Consider the following 14,477-nt stretch of genomic DNA (forward strand, 5'->3'; position numbering starts at 1 on the left):
TCTTTTTAAGTTTTTTGATAGGATTATCTATTCTCTATTTATTTAACTGAAAAGTAAACAAAATAAACTTAACAATTTGGCATTCTACCTCAAGCTAATAAAATCCACTCCAACTAATCTTGAAGGCTTTTCGGAACAAACTTTTAATTTATGTCCATTCTTCACTTTCCCACACTTCCAGGTAAGCACACGACGAGGCACTGAAACCCAGTCACCCAGTAAACAAAAACAACTCCCATCAAATCAATCTCACATTCTCACATGCATGGACTCGCCACCGCCGTAAGTCTTCTGCACCCATTGTACTCCCCGCAAACGAGAAGTTCTCCTCCCCGCAAAACCACCCCTTGCCAACCTTCCCGTAGGATAAATCGACAAAACAAAAGCTCTCGACATCCCAAAGGGAACGAAAGGGACGAAGCAAGAGGTGGGGGTGGGCCGATCCATAAATAAATTTCCTCCGCCCACACTGTCCACACTAGAAGGCCGAGTTTGTGGGGGAAAGTTCCACGCTGATGAGTTCGACGATGATGGATTGAGTCCCGACAAAAGGAAAGCTATCTTTGCTTCCCTGTCGGGAGGAAATTTCCTTTCTCGTTCATCTCAGGCTGGCGAGTGGACTGCCAAACGCCATCGTGACGAAGAGCTTCCGGGCTACGGAAAAGAAGAACGTCTCGGATTTAGTTTGAATGAAGGTGGTATGGAAATCTGTAATCCAGACTTTCAGTGGTCGGAAAAACAGCAACAACCGACGTGCGTCATTCACTCACAATAGCCCATCGGATTAGGTTTGCTTGTAGGATGGAGACTAGGAAGAACCGAATGAGTTGGTCCACACCAGTCCATTCGGAAGAACTGTTCGTCCATTAACGATTCCAAGCAATCGTTCAACAGTTCAACTAAATTGATTAAGACTGAGGAGACAAGACGTTAGGTTGGGATTTGGGAACGATTGATAGTGGTAGCTTGATGAATACGATATATATATCGGTAAATTTAAAGAAATACTAATGTTATTATCTCTTCTAAATCATTATAGTTGCAAGAATAACTAACCAACCAACCGCTTCTGATGTTACCTAATGAATTAAGAATAATAACTGCTGCAACCTGCTAGGATCACAATCTCCATGCGAATGTGATGAATTTAACTGCTAGTGAAGTTTCTCTTTCCATTTTGACTAATTATTTATAAGGGGACACTATCAACAGCCAGCCCTTTTTGTTATCAACTCTTATTTAGATTATAACATAGATAACACAATTCAGATCACGCCAGATTTTACTAGTTTTTTGCTGCTGATGCAAGATTTTTTATCTATCCAGGTCAAGGAGTTAGATTTTGGTCCGAGTAGGAGATCTTAAACTTGCATCATGTACTTAGGGCGTCCAATTCTCAGGGTTTTGAATTTCCCGGGAAACGGGAAAAATATTTTTTAAGAGCGGCCGTGGCTGACTGGTTACGTTATACACTTTGTAAGCGAATGGTCCTGGGTTCGATTCCCATACCCAACATGAATGTTTAGGAAATATAAAATCTTGAATCCCCCGTTCTTTCGATTGGTAAGCAAAATTGCTAACTTAAATTGGGAATACTATTACCACCAACTAAATACGCGCTGGGTCCTCGTCTATTTGACAAGGGCTCGGAAGTTCTAAATAACTTTTGAATCCGATTGATGCAAACTTTCTATGGGGCTGTGCTTGTCGATTCAGGCTGAGGTGAAAATTAAATGATGTAAAATTCTTATCGGTTGCTAAGTATTCAACTGTTTACTTATTTCCACAACCAAATCTGAATTTCTAGACCTAATTTGATGTTTATTTTCAATTTCTGGAATCCCGGAACAAAATATTTAAACTCCCGGTTTTGGAAAAAATCTGGGAATCTTGTTCCGGGAATTCCCGGGATAGATGCACTACATGTACACTCATGTAGCAATACTACCAGGATTCTGTTATCAAGACAAGTTATCAAGGTTTTCTGCTTATCTGAAAAGGCAAGGCCAGCAAAGATGTATAAAATAAGCCCTGTGAGAAGCTACGATCATTAATTCCCTCACAATGGCTCCGATCAGCAAGGCAGCAGTTCTTATTTTGTTGGCTTCGGTGTACTGTGCCAACGCAGTGGATAACAGGTTTGTATTTGGTTTGTTTTTTCTAAACTCAATTCACAACAAATCTTAAACTTTTCAGCACTTTGGAGCTCGATAAAGGCACCAACTTTTTCCTGCCCAAGTCCTGCGCTGATCCCCAACTAAAGGCACTCCCGTCGGGTGTCCGCAAAATCCAGCCCCAGCCCGGATTCGGACTGGCCTTTGAAGTGTACTGCGACCAAAAGTACGACAAGGGAGGCTGGACTTCTATCGCGGGTGGAAGCAGTACGATAATGGGTTTGGCGATTTGAAGAAAGAATTCTGCTCAACGAGCTGACCTACTCGCAAAAGTTCGAGCTGGTCGTTTTAATGAGCGATTGGGAGGGAATCTCTGCGTACGCCAGGTACAGCCACATTCTGGTGGCAGGAGCCGAAGAGGACTACAAACTGATCAGTTTGGGCACGTACTCCGGAACCGCCGGTGATTCGTTGAGCTGGGGAGTGGGCATGAAATGGTCCACGCTAGACAAGGAAAATGACATTTCTCCGAAGGAAAATTGCGCGGTTGTTTACAAAGGTGCTTGGTGGTACACGGGTTGTCATTACAGGTGAGGAGATTCAATTCTAGGAAATTGAAAACTTTGATTAACCCATCTTGATTGATTCCAGCAACTTGAATGGACTTTATCTAAGAGGTGCAGTGACCGATTTTGCAACAATGATGTGCTGGAAGGCCTTCAGAGGACATAACTATGGACTTAAGACGTCACGGATGATGATTCGTCCTGTCAAATGAATACTGCAATGGTTGTTTGAGAATGTTTGGGTACGATTAATAAAAAGATTCTAAATTATTAGAAAATATTTTTTTTAATCTTGCAGTGTAAAATAAAAAAACACGTAGATAGGGGAGAGTGGGGAGACTTGATCCCCGGGGACACTTGATCCCAAGCCTGTATCTTGTCAGCATGTGGGTAAAACAATTAGCTTTGTTCTAGAAAGTTGTGCGAAATTAACTAAAACTCATTGTAGAAAACAAAGAAAAAAATTAAAAAGTGTTTAGATTGAGTTACACACATTTTTCTAAAACGAGCTGCAAAAAACTTCCAAGAGATCTTTTTTCTTTGTTTTGATATGTATAGAAAACACTCAAAAATTATTCAAAAAAATATTTTTTATACATGAATTGTTTGATAAACTTATCAACTCCAAAACAATTCCGCATTTGATGTTAAATTTATCGTCATACTATTTTTACAATCAATTGTTTAAAAAAGTGCGTTTAGGGAGACTTGATCTCTGCATTTTTACAGTCACTGGAATCAGCCTCAAGATTAATTAATTGGGCTGGGTTTTCATATTTAGTATCCTTTAGTATAGTTGTACATAACTGACTGCAGTTTGAACCTTTTTTCAAAAGTTTTGTAAACAAAAATTTCCAGCTTTTGTAAACATGCTTAATTTTGGTCTAAAAAATAATATTTTAAGTTTTTAAAAATTGTACATACTAAACTTGTTCTATTTTGAACACAAACGTACAGGTTTTATGTGAAATTGCTGTAACCTATAGAAAATTAAAAGTTTGGATGAATAAGAAACATTTTGCTTAAGATTTCTTCAAAATGTTGAAAGGGGGATCAAGTTACCCCTATCGTTTTTAAAATGCTGGTTTAAAATATTTTTTTAAAACGTTTGGCATGATTCGAAGAGTTCATCTGATGAAATACTCTTATTAGCCAAACATAGATGAATGTTTAAGCTTTCAATTCATGCAAAAAGTTTATAGTTTTGTGAGAAATTGACAGAGTTATGTGCGATATAAAAAAAGGGGATCAAGTCTCCCCACTCTCCCCTACTCTTGAAATCTGGCATGTTCAGGAAAAAACGTCCAACCGTGGTTTATAAGTTAGAATGTGATGTAAACTAATCAAGTATGGGTACGTGCTTTCTCAGTAAAATGCAAAATAGTGCGCTATGGTGCGATTAATACGTTTATTAAATCAATTATTTCTTCGGACGAATCATCATTCTAGTCGCCTTGAGTCCGTAGTCTGTACCCTGGATCGGCGCCCAGAAGTTCACTTCCAAATCAGTTCCACCAGTGCCACCATTTTGGTACAGACCGTTCAGATTGCTGTCACCGCAGGTCATATCGATGTACCACCATCCACCCTTGTTTGATGTAGTGCACGTGCCCTCACCCATTAGTTCGTTGATTTTGTCAACAGTACTAAACTTTGTTCCCTCGATCATCAACATCGCATCATCAGTATCGCCGCTGAAGGTGCCCAGCTTCTTGATAGCATAGAACTCCGCTTCACCAGCCATCCTGAACTCTCCGTACTTGGCATATTTAACGGTGTCACTCCAATCCGTCAGCAGGATAACCAGCTCGTACTTCTTCGAGTAGGTAATCTCGTGGATCTTATCCAGTCCCAGCCAGAACTCTCCCTTCAAGTTGCCAAATCCACTCTTGTACTCGGCCCATTCTCGCTCGAAGTAAACCGATCCGTCCAAACGGTTCTGGATCACGATCCAACCTCCCTTGTCGTACTTCTGATCGCACAACACTTCGATCTTTGAGCCGAATCCGGGCGATGGTTGAATCTCGTGCACTCCAGTGAAAAGCTGCTTCAACGGAGGATCAGCGCAGGACGCAGGAATAAGGAAGTTGGTAGCGCGAGTAAGCTCGTCAGTCCTGTGGAGTTAGTAGAATATTCATATATTTTCCATATTGAAACCACTTCTTTAAATACTTACAGATTCTGCCCATAAGAACAGTGGACTGATGCGATTAGAACAACGACTGTCGCTAAAGCTACTTGAGTCATCTTGAAACAGTTACTGGATGAGTTCCTTGGACTGCGCCTTTATATAGGGATCTGACCAGGTTGGTGTCCCAATTTTATGCTCATATGCAAACAAAATTTTCCATATACTCCAGTTTTGTAGCTAGAGCTCAAGTTATGAAATTCAAACAAGGGCGTCTAATCGTAAATTAAATATTTTTACAACTCATATCTAGGAAGAATTTGAACAATCAATGAATGTTGGTATCAAGGTGAGATTGCCCGACGAATAGCGGTTTAGAGCCCAACTCCAACATCATTACGAAAACAGCTTAGCTTATCTGAATGTACATTAGAAAGTGCCCAGAAAATATTACTTCATGCTCAAAACCGGGAAACTGCATCTATACAAATTTTAAGCTAACAAGCGGGTAAAAAAGGAGATATTGTGCGAAAGATTTCTCAATGAAATTTTCTGAAATTATTCCATTTTTGATCCAAACAATATTTTATCAATAAGTTTGCTTGAATGACTTCTCGAAAACACATTTTTTTTTCAAGAATAAATAAGATTAAGAATGAGTAAACAAAGAAACCCTAAAACTAAAATCCATCTCTAAATTGCATAATCCAGGTGTGTATGTTGACCTAGCCTAGGCAGTTGCTCTATCTCGTTATGTTTTATCTCGTGTGCATAAGAGCATAAAATTGGGACACCAACCTGGTCAGATCACTATATAAAGGCGCAGTCCAACCAAGGAACTCATCCAGTAACTGTTTCAAGATGACTCAAGTAGCTTTAGCGACAGTCGTTGTTCTAATCGCATCAGTCCACTGTTCTTATGGGCAGAAACTGTAAGTATTTAAAGAAGTGGTTTCAATATGGAAAATATATGAATATTCTACTAACTCCACAGGACTGACGAGCTTGGTCGTGCTACCAACTTCCTTATTCCTGCGTCCTGCGCAGATCCTCCGTTGAAGCAACTTTTCACTGGAGTGCACGAGATTCAACCATCGCCTGGATTTGGCTCAAAGATCGAAGTGTTGTGCGATCAAAAGTACGACAAGGGAGGTTGGATCGTGATCCAGAACCGTTTGGACGGATCGGTTTACTTCGAGCGAGAATGGGCCGAATACAAGAATGGTTTTGGAAACCTGAAGGGAGAGTTCTGGCTGGGACTGGACAAGATCCACGAGATCACCTACTCGAAGAAGTACGAACTGGTCATTCTGTTGACGGATTGGAGTGACACCGTTAAATATGCCAAGTACGCAGAGTTCAGGATGGCTGGTGAAGCGGAGTCGTATGCTATCAAGAAGCTGGGCACCTTCAGCGGCGATACTACGGATGCGATGATGATGATCCAGGGAACAAAGTTCAGTACTGTTGACAAAAATAACGAACTAATGGGTGAGGGCACGTGCGTTACAACGCGCAGAGGTGGATGGTGGTACATCGACATGACCTGCGGTGACAGCAATCTGAACGGTCTCTACCAAAACGGTGGTACTGGTGGAGTTGATCTGGAAGTGAACTTCTGGACGCCGATCCAGGGTACAAACTACGGACTCAAGGCGACTAGAATGATGATTCGTCCCAAGAAATAATTGAGTTAATAAACGTATTTACCACATCTTATGCTAATTTTAACTTACCTTCTTCAACGCACATTCCGGAAACAAAAAATAAATCATGTTTGGGTAATTCTCCGCCAACTCACACAGCAGACCCCTCTTCGATTGGCGTGAAACTTTGTCCTATGGGGTAATTTTGGTTGTTGCATCACGAATCCAAGCTCCATTTTTCGATATCTCGTTACGGTACGCCGGTACGACTCCTTCTATTTTTGAACATTTGAAAAAATCGCGTTTTCAATAATTTGCAGTCTGAAATGGTGATGGTTTGGAAATTTGGTGTCAAAGGGACTTTTGTGGCGTACTCGCCCAATTCGAAAAAAAAAATACAAAGGCAGTTTAAAATTTTTTTACTCGTTTTACATCGCTATTAAAGTGTTATTTATAAAAATATGTTTTTGCATGTATTCAGATGGTAGATAAATGAGAGGTATGCGTGGCTGAATGTTTACGCTGTTCGCTTTGAAAGCGGAAGGTTCTGGGTTCGATTCCTATCTGCTCCTATCGAGAAATTATGGAAAGAAGGAATTCTGAACAATTGAAGATGAACGAAAAACTTCATTAACTCGCGGCGGGGTTCGATCTCCCGTCCTTTAGGTCAGCAGACAAAATGCTATTCACCAGACCATCGAGGCTTAGTTATCTAGAAGGACTTAGAAAGCTATAAGAATTCAAGAAGCTTGATTGGAATCTGTGAATTTTAGAACAGGACAATACAATATTGAATGCAAGTTGAATTCAAGGACTTACTGGTTGCATACTTGTTAGGCGAATATTGAATTCAACACACAGCTTGGTGAACCGAATTGGAAAGCATTCAAGATGAATCTAATGGCACGTTCGTTTGAGTGCCGCACTTAAAACTGTCAAAGTGTTTCGCCGCTATCTTGGAACTGAAACTCTAGTTCCACACTCGATCTTTTTACAGTTTCATGCGAGTTCCACGCACACTAACAAATTACGTTCAATTGAACCAAAACTGGCACCGACGAATGCGGTACTGTGTCCCGCAATGGCTCTTCAAACGAACGTATCATAAGAACATACGAAGAATTAGGGACTATAAATAACTTTAATCAGCCACATCACTTACTCCTGGCTTCACACCCATCTTACTAACCTCCTCAAATCTCGCGTGATACTTTGTCGAAGACGCAGCCGATTTAGCGGTCTTCATCACTCAAGTATCGGACTAAAAATCCCATCCACTTCCCCGTTATCTTACCACTGGCCGTAGCCGGCGCTGTGATTTATTGATTGACCCGTAGCAACTACGGGTAGACACCAATATTTTTTTTATTCAGAATATAGATAAATGTCTACAAATCGTATTAAATATCATCACAAAATAATAATAAAAAAATTACGAAAAAATAGGCAATCGTTAGATTTTTCAAACTAGTGTCAAAGTTTAAAGATAAAGCAACACTTTCTCAAGTTCTAATAACAAAAAAAACGAAAATGAAGTTGACTTTATAACTGTCGGCCAATATCGCTTTGCTAGTACCAACCACTAGCGTCTTCCTTTTATCTACTAGGACTTCGCCACCCTGGGCTCCTAAGTGTACGAAGAATATGGCACGGAGCGACAGCGCTGAATAGCCATATTGACACTTACACACCCATACACCCATACACACCATGGGTACACGATTTCAAAATTGTTTTCGATATTATTATGTAAAATTGCACTATTTTACGAAATTGTGTAACGTCGTGATTCGAAATCCGGACACTTAGTAGCATATCATTTTTGTTATAGCTGACAAAAAATCATGTAATAAGTTGGAAATGAAGAAATATCATCAAGATGTAGTATTAAGTATTAACAGTCAGTTTTAAGAGAATGCATGCAAAATATGTCTTTTCTGACAATTTTTTATCAGAATTTGAAAATTAAAATGACTTGTTGTGCTTCGAATCCCGGACACTGATAAAAGCTGATTCGAAATCCGGACACTTTTGCTTCGAATTCCGGACACTCGTTTTTGCTAATGAATCGCACAAATTTGGACTAAAATGTTAGTGAATGGCTTTTTTTAGGTCTCAAATAAGCTGTTAACATCAAAACAATCGATATTTTATATAAAAATTTGCTTGAATTTAAGGAAATCAAAACCATAAATTTCTGCTTTGCCTTCCCGGTGCTTCGGACGCCTATGAAATATTTCACGTGAAATGTTTCGCATTTTTGGTAATCTTATAATTTTATTTTATTTTATTGTTTTGACATTAACTACAGCGTTCAAACAAACTTTAAATGAATGTTGATGTTAGAATTCATCAAATAACACAGTTTTGACATTCATAATGCGAACTTATATCCAAATAATTGATAAAACAAGATGAGAGGGCTTTTGTTAATTTGATTTGGTTAACCGCGGTGGATTTTCTTGAAATAATTCGAACTGTCAAAAATCCACCAAAGCATCTACCACATTGATCGCACAAAAATCTGTGGTAGAAAAGTATCCACCGGTAGATGCTTTGGTGGATTTTTGACAGTTCGAATTATTTCAAGAAAATCCACCGCGGTTAACCAAATCAAATTAACAAAAGCCCTGAGGTGTCCGGGTTTCGAAGCGTCCGGGAATTCGAATCATGACGTTATAACGTCATGATTCGAATTCCCGGACGCTTCGAAACCCGGACACTTCATTTTGTTTTATCAATTATTTGGATATAAGTTCGCATTATGAATGCCAAAACTGTGTTATTTGATGAACTACAACATCAACTTTCATTTAAAGTTTGTTTGAACGCTGTAGTTAATGCCAAAACAATTAAATACAATAAAATTATAAGTTTACCAAAAATGCGAAACATTTCACTTGAAATATTTCATAGGCGTTCGAAGCGCCAGGAAGGCAAAGCAGAAATTTATGGTTACGGTTTCCTTAAATTCTAGTAAATTTTCATATAAACTATCGATTGTTTTGATGTTAACAGCTTATTTGATGATATTTCTACATTTCCAACTTATTACATGATTTTTTGCCAGCTATAACAAAAATGATATGCTACTAAGTGTCCGGATTTCGAATCATGACGTTACCCGTACTGTGCGATGATGGTCGCGCACGATGGTGATTCCTATGAACTTCACAAAGAGTAGCTGTGACCGTCGCGCGACGTTCACGCAAAGCGAGTGGTCGTCTGACTCACCGAGTCACCGAGTTAGGCAAAAAATGTAAACATGTTTCTGATAAGACTCTTTCCACCACCGGTTAAACAATGATACTTTCATCTTAGAGTTGACATCTTTGCTTGGAAAATCATACATAAAAATATGTTTATCCAAACATAACTAATCAATGTTGATATAGTTGCTATCTCGTTATGTTTTATCTCGTGTGCATAAGAGCATAAAATTGGGACACCAACCTGGTCAGATCACTATATAAAGGCGCAGTCCAACCAAGGAACTCATCCAGTAACTGTTTCAAGATGACTCAAGTAGCTTTAGCGACAGTCGTTGTTCTAATCGCATCAGTCCACTGTTCTTATGGGCAGAATCTGTAAGTATTTAAAGAAGTGGTTTCAATATGGAAAATATATGAATATTCTACTAACTCCACAGGACTGACGAGCTTACTCGCGCTACCAACTTCCTTATTCCTGCGTCCTGCGCTGATCCTCCGTTGAAGCAGCTTTTCACTGGAGTGCACGAGATTCAACCATCGCCCGGATTCGGCTCAAAGATCGAAGTGTTGTGCGATCAAAAGTACGACAAGGGAGGTTGGATTGTGATCCAGAACCGTTTGGATGGATCGGTTTACTTCGAGCGAGAATGGGCCGAATACAAGAATGGTTTTGGAAACCTGAAGGGAGAGTTCTGGCTGGGACTGGACAAGATCCACGAGATCACCTACTCGAAGAAGTACGAACTGGTCATTCTGTTGACGGATTGGAGTGACAACGTTAAATATGCCAAGTACGCAGAGTTTAGGGTGGCTGGTGAGGCGGAGTCGTATGCTATTAAAAAGCTGGGCACCTTCAGCGGCGATACTGATGATGCGATGTTGATGATCCAGGGAACAAAGTTTAGTACTGTTGACAAAATCAACGAACTAATGGGTGAGGGCACGTGCACTACATCAAACAAGGGTGGATGGTGGTACATCGATATGACCTGCGGTGACAGCAATCTGAACGGTCTGTACCAAAATGGTGGCACTGGTGGAACTGATTTGGAAGTGAACTTCTGGACGCCGATCCAGGGTACAGACTACGGACTCAAGGCGACTAGAATGATGATTCGTCCAACGAAATAATTGAGTTTATAATGAAATAAAGCTTTTCTATCCGCTCTTAGAAATGTATTATTATTATTTCTTGTAAACAATCACAAGTGAACTTCACTCAAGTTGGCATAGCAAGAACTCAGTTTAGTATACGAATCAATCAAATGCGAGATTTTTTAAGCCCATTGAAATCACCTCTCAAAGATTTCCAAAACATCGACGTCGTTGAGACTTTCCGTATGCAATCCGTTTAAGTTACTGCAAAAAAGAAAATAAACCAAGTTTTTTTTTTCAAAAATGTTTTCAATTTGTGTTGCCTGAACAATCCCTGTACCACCACACGCCATTCAAACTCACGGCACAATTACTCGGAACAGTGTCGTTGTCCTCGTCGAATGTACTGAAGCTCATGTCAAGATTGTAACTTAGCGAATGTCCCGCATCACCACTAACCCTTCCCAAGCTTCTCAGTTTGTATTTGTCCTCCGGACCAGCTACCAAAAAGTCACTGAACCCTGCCACCACTCGTGTTCCATCCTAGTCCTCCAGTACGCAGTACGCAAAGTTCGTATCGATTAGAATCTTCCGCAAACCAAGCCAAAATTCACCTGATATGTTGCCAAATCCTCGCTCGTAATCACGCCACATGCGGAAAAATTTCGAAGGGATCGTCGAATCCGTTGGATGCCCGAATGGCGACTTGACGCCTGAGAGCAGGTTGGTGGCAGGTTTGAGGTTGTCCGGGAGTTGGCGGACTCGCAATCGCATGAAGGATACTAGAAGTGTTTTGTCATATTTCACTGGAATTTTTAATACTTACCATGAATTGAGACTTGCATTTGAGCATGCTACTATGAAAACTAGAAGTTTTAAGGTCGTTACCAAAATCATATGGTAGGAAAATTTCAATATGGTTCAACTGGTTAAAGCGGTTTGAACGGTTTGTTTCAATTGATTGGTGGTCTTTTGACATACTTTTTAATCAATGACAATAATTATTGTTATCATTTTATTACCTTTATATCGGATCGTGACATGTTGTGAACTCATAGGACAGATAATTCTTATCATGAACTTATAAACCTAGCCACATACTTCAGTTGCTCCTAGTTTACAGCTTTAATCATCATCCGAGAAGTTCTGAGTCCGTAGAAATCATCCCTGAATGTGTTCCAGAACATGGACGTAACGTTCAATGCTTCCATGTGCAATCCATTCAGGTTGCTGCAAAAAAGAATACGTTAGACAATATTTGACCACAGTTAACCTCTACTTTACCCCAAAGAACACGCCCTGAACCACCACGCGCTCTTCAAATTCACCGCACAATTGCTAGTCACCGGGTCGTTATCGTTGTCGAAGGTACTGAACTTCATGCCCAAGTTGTAACTCATCGCATCTCCAGCGTTTCCGCTGTAATTGCCCAGCGACCGCAGCTCGTAGCCCTCCTCCGGTCCGGTCATCAGAAAGTCACTGTACCGTGCCACCGCCCGAATCCCCTCCCAGTCCTCCAGCAGCACGTGCAGCACGTACCGCCGCGAGTAGGTCAGCTCGTGGATCTTCTGCAGGCCAAGCCAAAATTCACCGTTCATGTTGCCGAAGCCGCGCTCGTAATCGGCCCAACCGCGGTAAAAGTGCACCGAGCCCGCATAGCGATTCTGGATCACAACCCAGTCACCGTTTTCGTAAGCTTGGTCGCAGAACACCGCGAACGGTTCGCCGAAGCCGGGCTGGGGATGGATCAGCTGGACGCCCGAGTGACGACTCGCTTCCTGCGAGCACGACTGGGGCAAGTTGGAGGTGGTGCGGAGGTCGGCACTTGAGATGATCATGATTTATTTTTTTCTAATATTTACCGCTGAATAAAAATACAAACCTTTGCTCTAATTCTGCATTGGAGAGCTGCGCAGCTAAAAGCACAACCGACACTGAAAGTAACGTAATCAAACCCATTTTGAGACGCAAAATGACTGCCATTTGACGAAACTTGCTACTCTTTATATGGTTGATTTTATTGTACCATAAAGGTTGACACAAGTTGAGGCTCTCCGAGCCAATCATCGATTAGGTTATCTAAAGAATTGGTGATAACTGAACAATTTTAATATCTCGAGCTTCCTGAAAAAAATATAATTGCTGGCTTTATAGAAATATGAACCTTAATTTGTCAGAATGCAAGTTCAATAAGTATTAAAATTGAGGATTTAATAATAATCAATAAGCCAACAAATCCAAATAACTTCCTAGCTAAAAGTCACATCTGTTGAAGTGCTCATCCCGGGCAGACGGTAATAACAAAATTCATGCTATTTCAATAACAAATATTTTTAAAATAACAGAAAGTGTTATGGAATCTTCTTGGAAAATCCATTTTTGCATAAGGGCTTAATAACAGTTTATGTTATCACAACAAAATTTGTTATTGGTCCGATATTTATTGAAAGCCAAAACAACTTTGGAATAACATTTTTTGTTATGGAAGGATACTTCCAACTGTTATTGGGATGATCGGATTAGTTGTTAAAATAACAAAAAATAATAACAAAGATTTGTTCGAAGAATAATTAAAAATGTTTTTAGTCTGTTATTACAATAACAATTGAATAACAAAAAATACATAACGACGAATAACAAATCTTGTTATAAGTAACATAAAATGTTATTGGCCTAGTATTTTCAAATATCAAAAAATGTTATTCCCACGTTATTTCCGTCTGCTCGGGTAAACAATATCAGCTTTTTTTCAAGGGGTTATGTACGACATGCTACAATTTTTCTTGATAAAAAAAATAGTAGAATTCTCCTTCAAGCACACATGCTCATTTCCCTCACTAGAGGCACACAAAAAAGCCCTCATAAGTGAAAACATTAGTGTAGCGCCAGCGACAGTTCCAAATGAGAACGTGCCTGCGAGGAACCATATGTTGGCCGTCAAGAGCGCACTTTTTTTTTCAAGGGGCCCATTTTCCATCCCCGAAAAAAGAGGAAACAAGAACCCGGAAATGGCTTATCAACCCGGTTCTTCCTGGCTCTATGCTGTCGTTCCTTTCCCCAACTCCACCACCACCAGAAAAAAAGTGCAACCCGTTGCTCTTTCCAAAAAACGACACCAGCACACAAGGAAGCACTAATTGCTCGAAGCTTGTTCTTGTTCTTTCTGTTTTACTTTCTTTCCTTGTTTCAACTCTTTTTCCCCGTCCGAAAACGTGCCCCAAGGACGACGTTCTCCTGTTGGGGCCGATGCTGCCTGTTGGAAACATCCCGCCACCGTCAGTCTGTTACAACAACAACAAAAGAAAACTCCACCCACTGCCACCACCCCTTTTCAAAAGGAGGAGTAGCAGGTCGACGTCGGTTGCAATTAAAAGCGCAAACACCAGAAATTTAAAGAAATTTATTTTCGGTACCCTCGGCTCCGCTTTCCCCTTCGAGAGTTGGTCTTGGTAGGGAATGCCACTATGGCAAAGTGACCTCCGGTTGTTGGTTTGAGGCACCACCGGGGGACATGTGGCGCGGAGAGGTGGAAATTTGAACATAGGGAGTCGTGAACCGGTAGTTTGGAGGAAAATTAGCAGATTTCCCTATTAACATTTTTAAACTTAAAGGTTTTATGTATTATTATTCTGGAAACCCGCATATAACCTAAATAGGCTTTTATGGCCTACTTAAAACCTGAAATGTTACTAGGGTTTAAAACATAATTGAATGTT

The 14,477-nt window shown here is 40.3% G+C and overlaps 3 protein-coding genes and 1 pseudogene across 3 annotated transcripts; 2 read left to right on the top strand and 2 right to left on the bottom strand.

Annotated features, from left to right (window-relative positions):
• The first annotated feature begins 2,064 nt into the window (after positions 1-2,064).
• On the top strand, positions 2,065-2,825 carry LOC120420886 (fibrinogen C domain-containing protein 1-like; annotated as a pseudogene).
• Positions 2,826-4,100: 1,275 nt separating this feature from the next.
• Positions 4,101-4,927, bottom strand: LOC120420883 (angiopoietin-related protein 1-like). The gene is made up of 2 exons (XM_039584006.1): positions 4,857-4,927; positions 4,101-4,794 (listed from the first exon to the last, which is right to left on the bottom strand). Exons 1-2 carry the CDS (start codon positions 4,925-4,927, stop codon positions 4,101-4,103), a joined length of 765 nt encoding a protein of 254 aa, XP_039439940.1.
• A 742-nt stretch (positions 4,928-5,669) lies between these two features.
• LOC120420884 (uncharacterized) lies at positions 5,670-10,797 on the top strand. Its single transcript, XM_052706893.1, has 4 exons — positions 5,670-5,740; positions 5,803-6,482; positions 10,017-10,041; positions 10,104-10,797. Exons 1-4 carry the CDS (start codon positions 5,670-5,672, stop codon positions 10,795-10,797), a joined length of 1,470 nt encoding a protein of 489 aa, XP_052562853.1.
• Positions 10,798-11,862: 1,065 nt separating this feature from the next.
• Positions 11,863-12,799, bottom strand: LOC120420901 (microfibril-associated glycoprotein 4-like). Its single transcript, XM_039584023.2, has 3 exons — positions 12,644-12,799; positions 12,046-12,585; positions 11,863-11,991 (listed from the first exon to the last, which is right to left on the bottom strand). Exons 1-3 carry the CDS (start codon positions 12,742-12,744, stop codon positions 11,874-11,876), a joined length of 759 nt encoding a protein of 252 aa, XP_039439957.1. The 5' UTR covers positions 12,745-12,799; the 3' UTR covers positions 11,863-11,873.
• Between the last annotated feature and the right edge of the window lie 1,678 nt (positions 12,800-14,477).

Source organism: Culex pipiens, chromosome 2 (genome assembly GCF_016801865.2).
Source record: "Culex pipiens pallens isolate TS chromosome 2, TS_CPP_V2, whole genome shotgun sequence".
Taxonomy (NCBI): domain Eukaryota; kingdom Metazoa; phylum Arthropoda; class Insecta; order Diptera; family Culicidae; genus Culex; species Culex pipiens.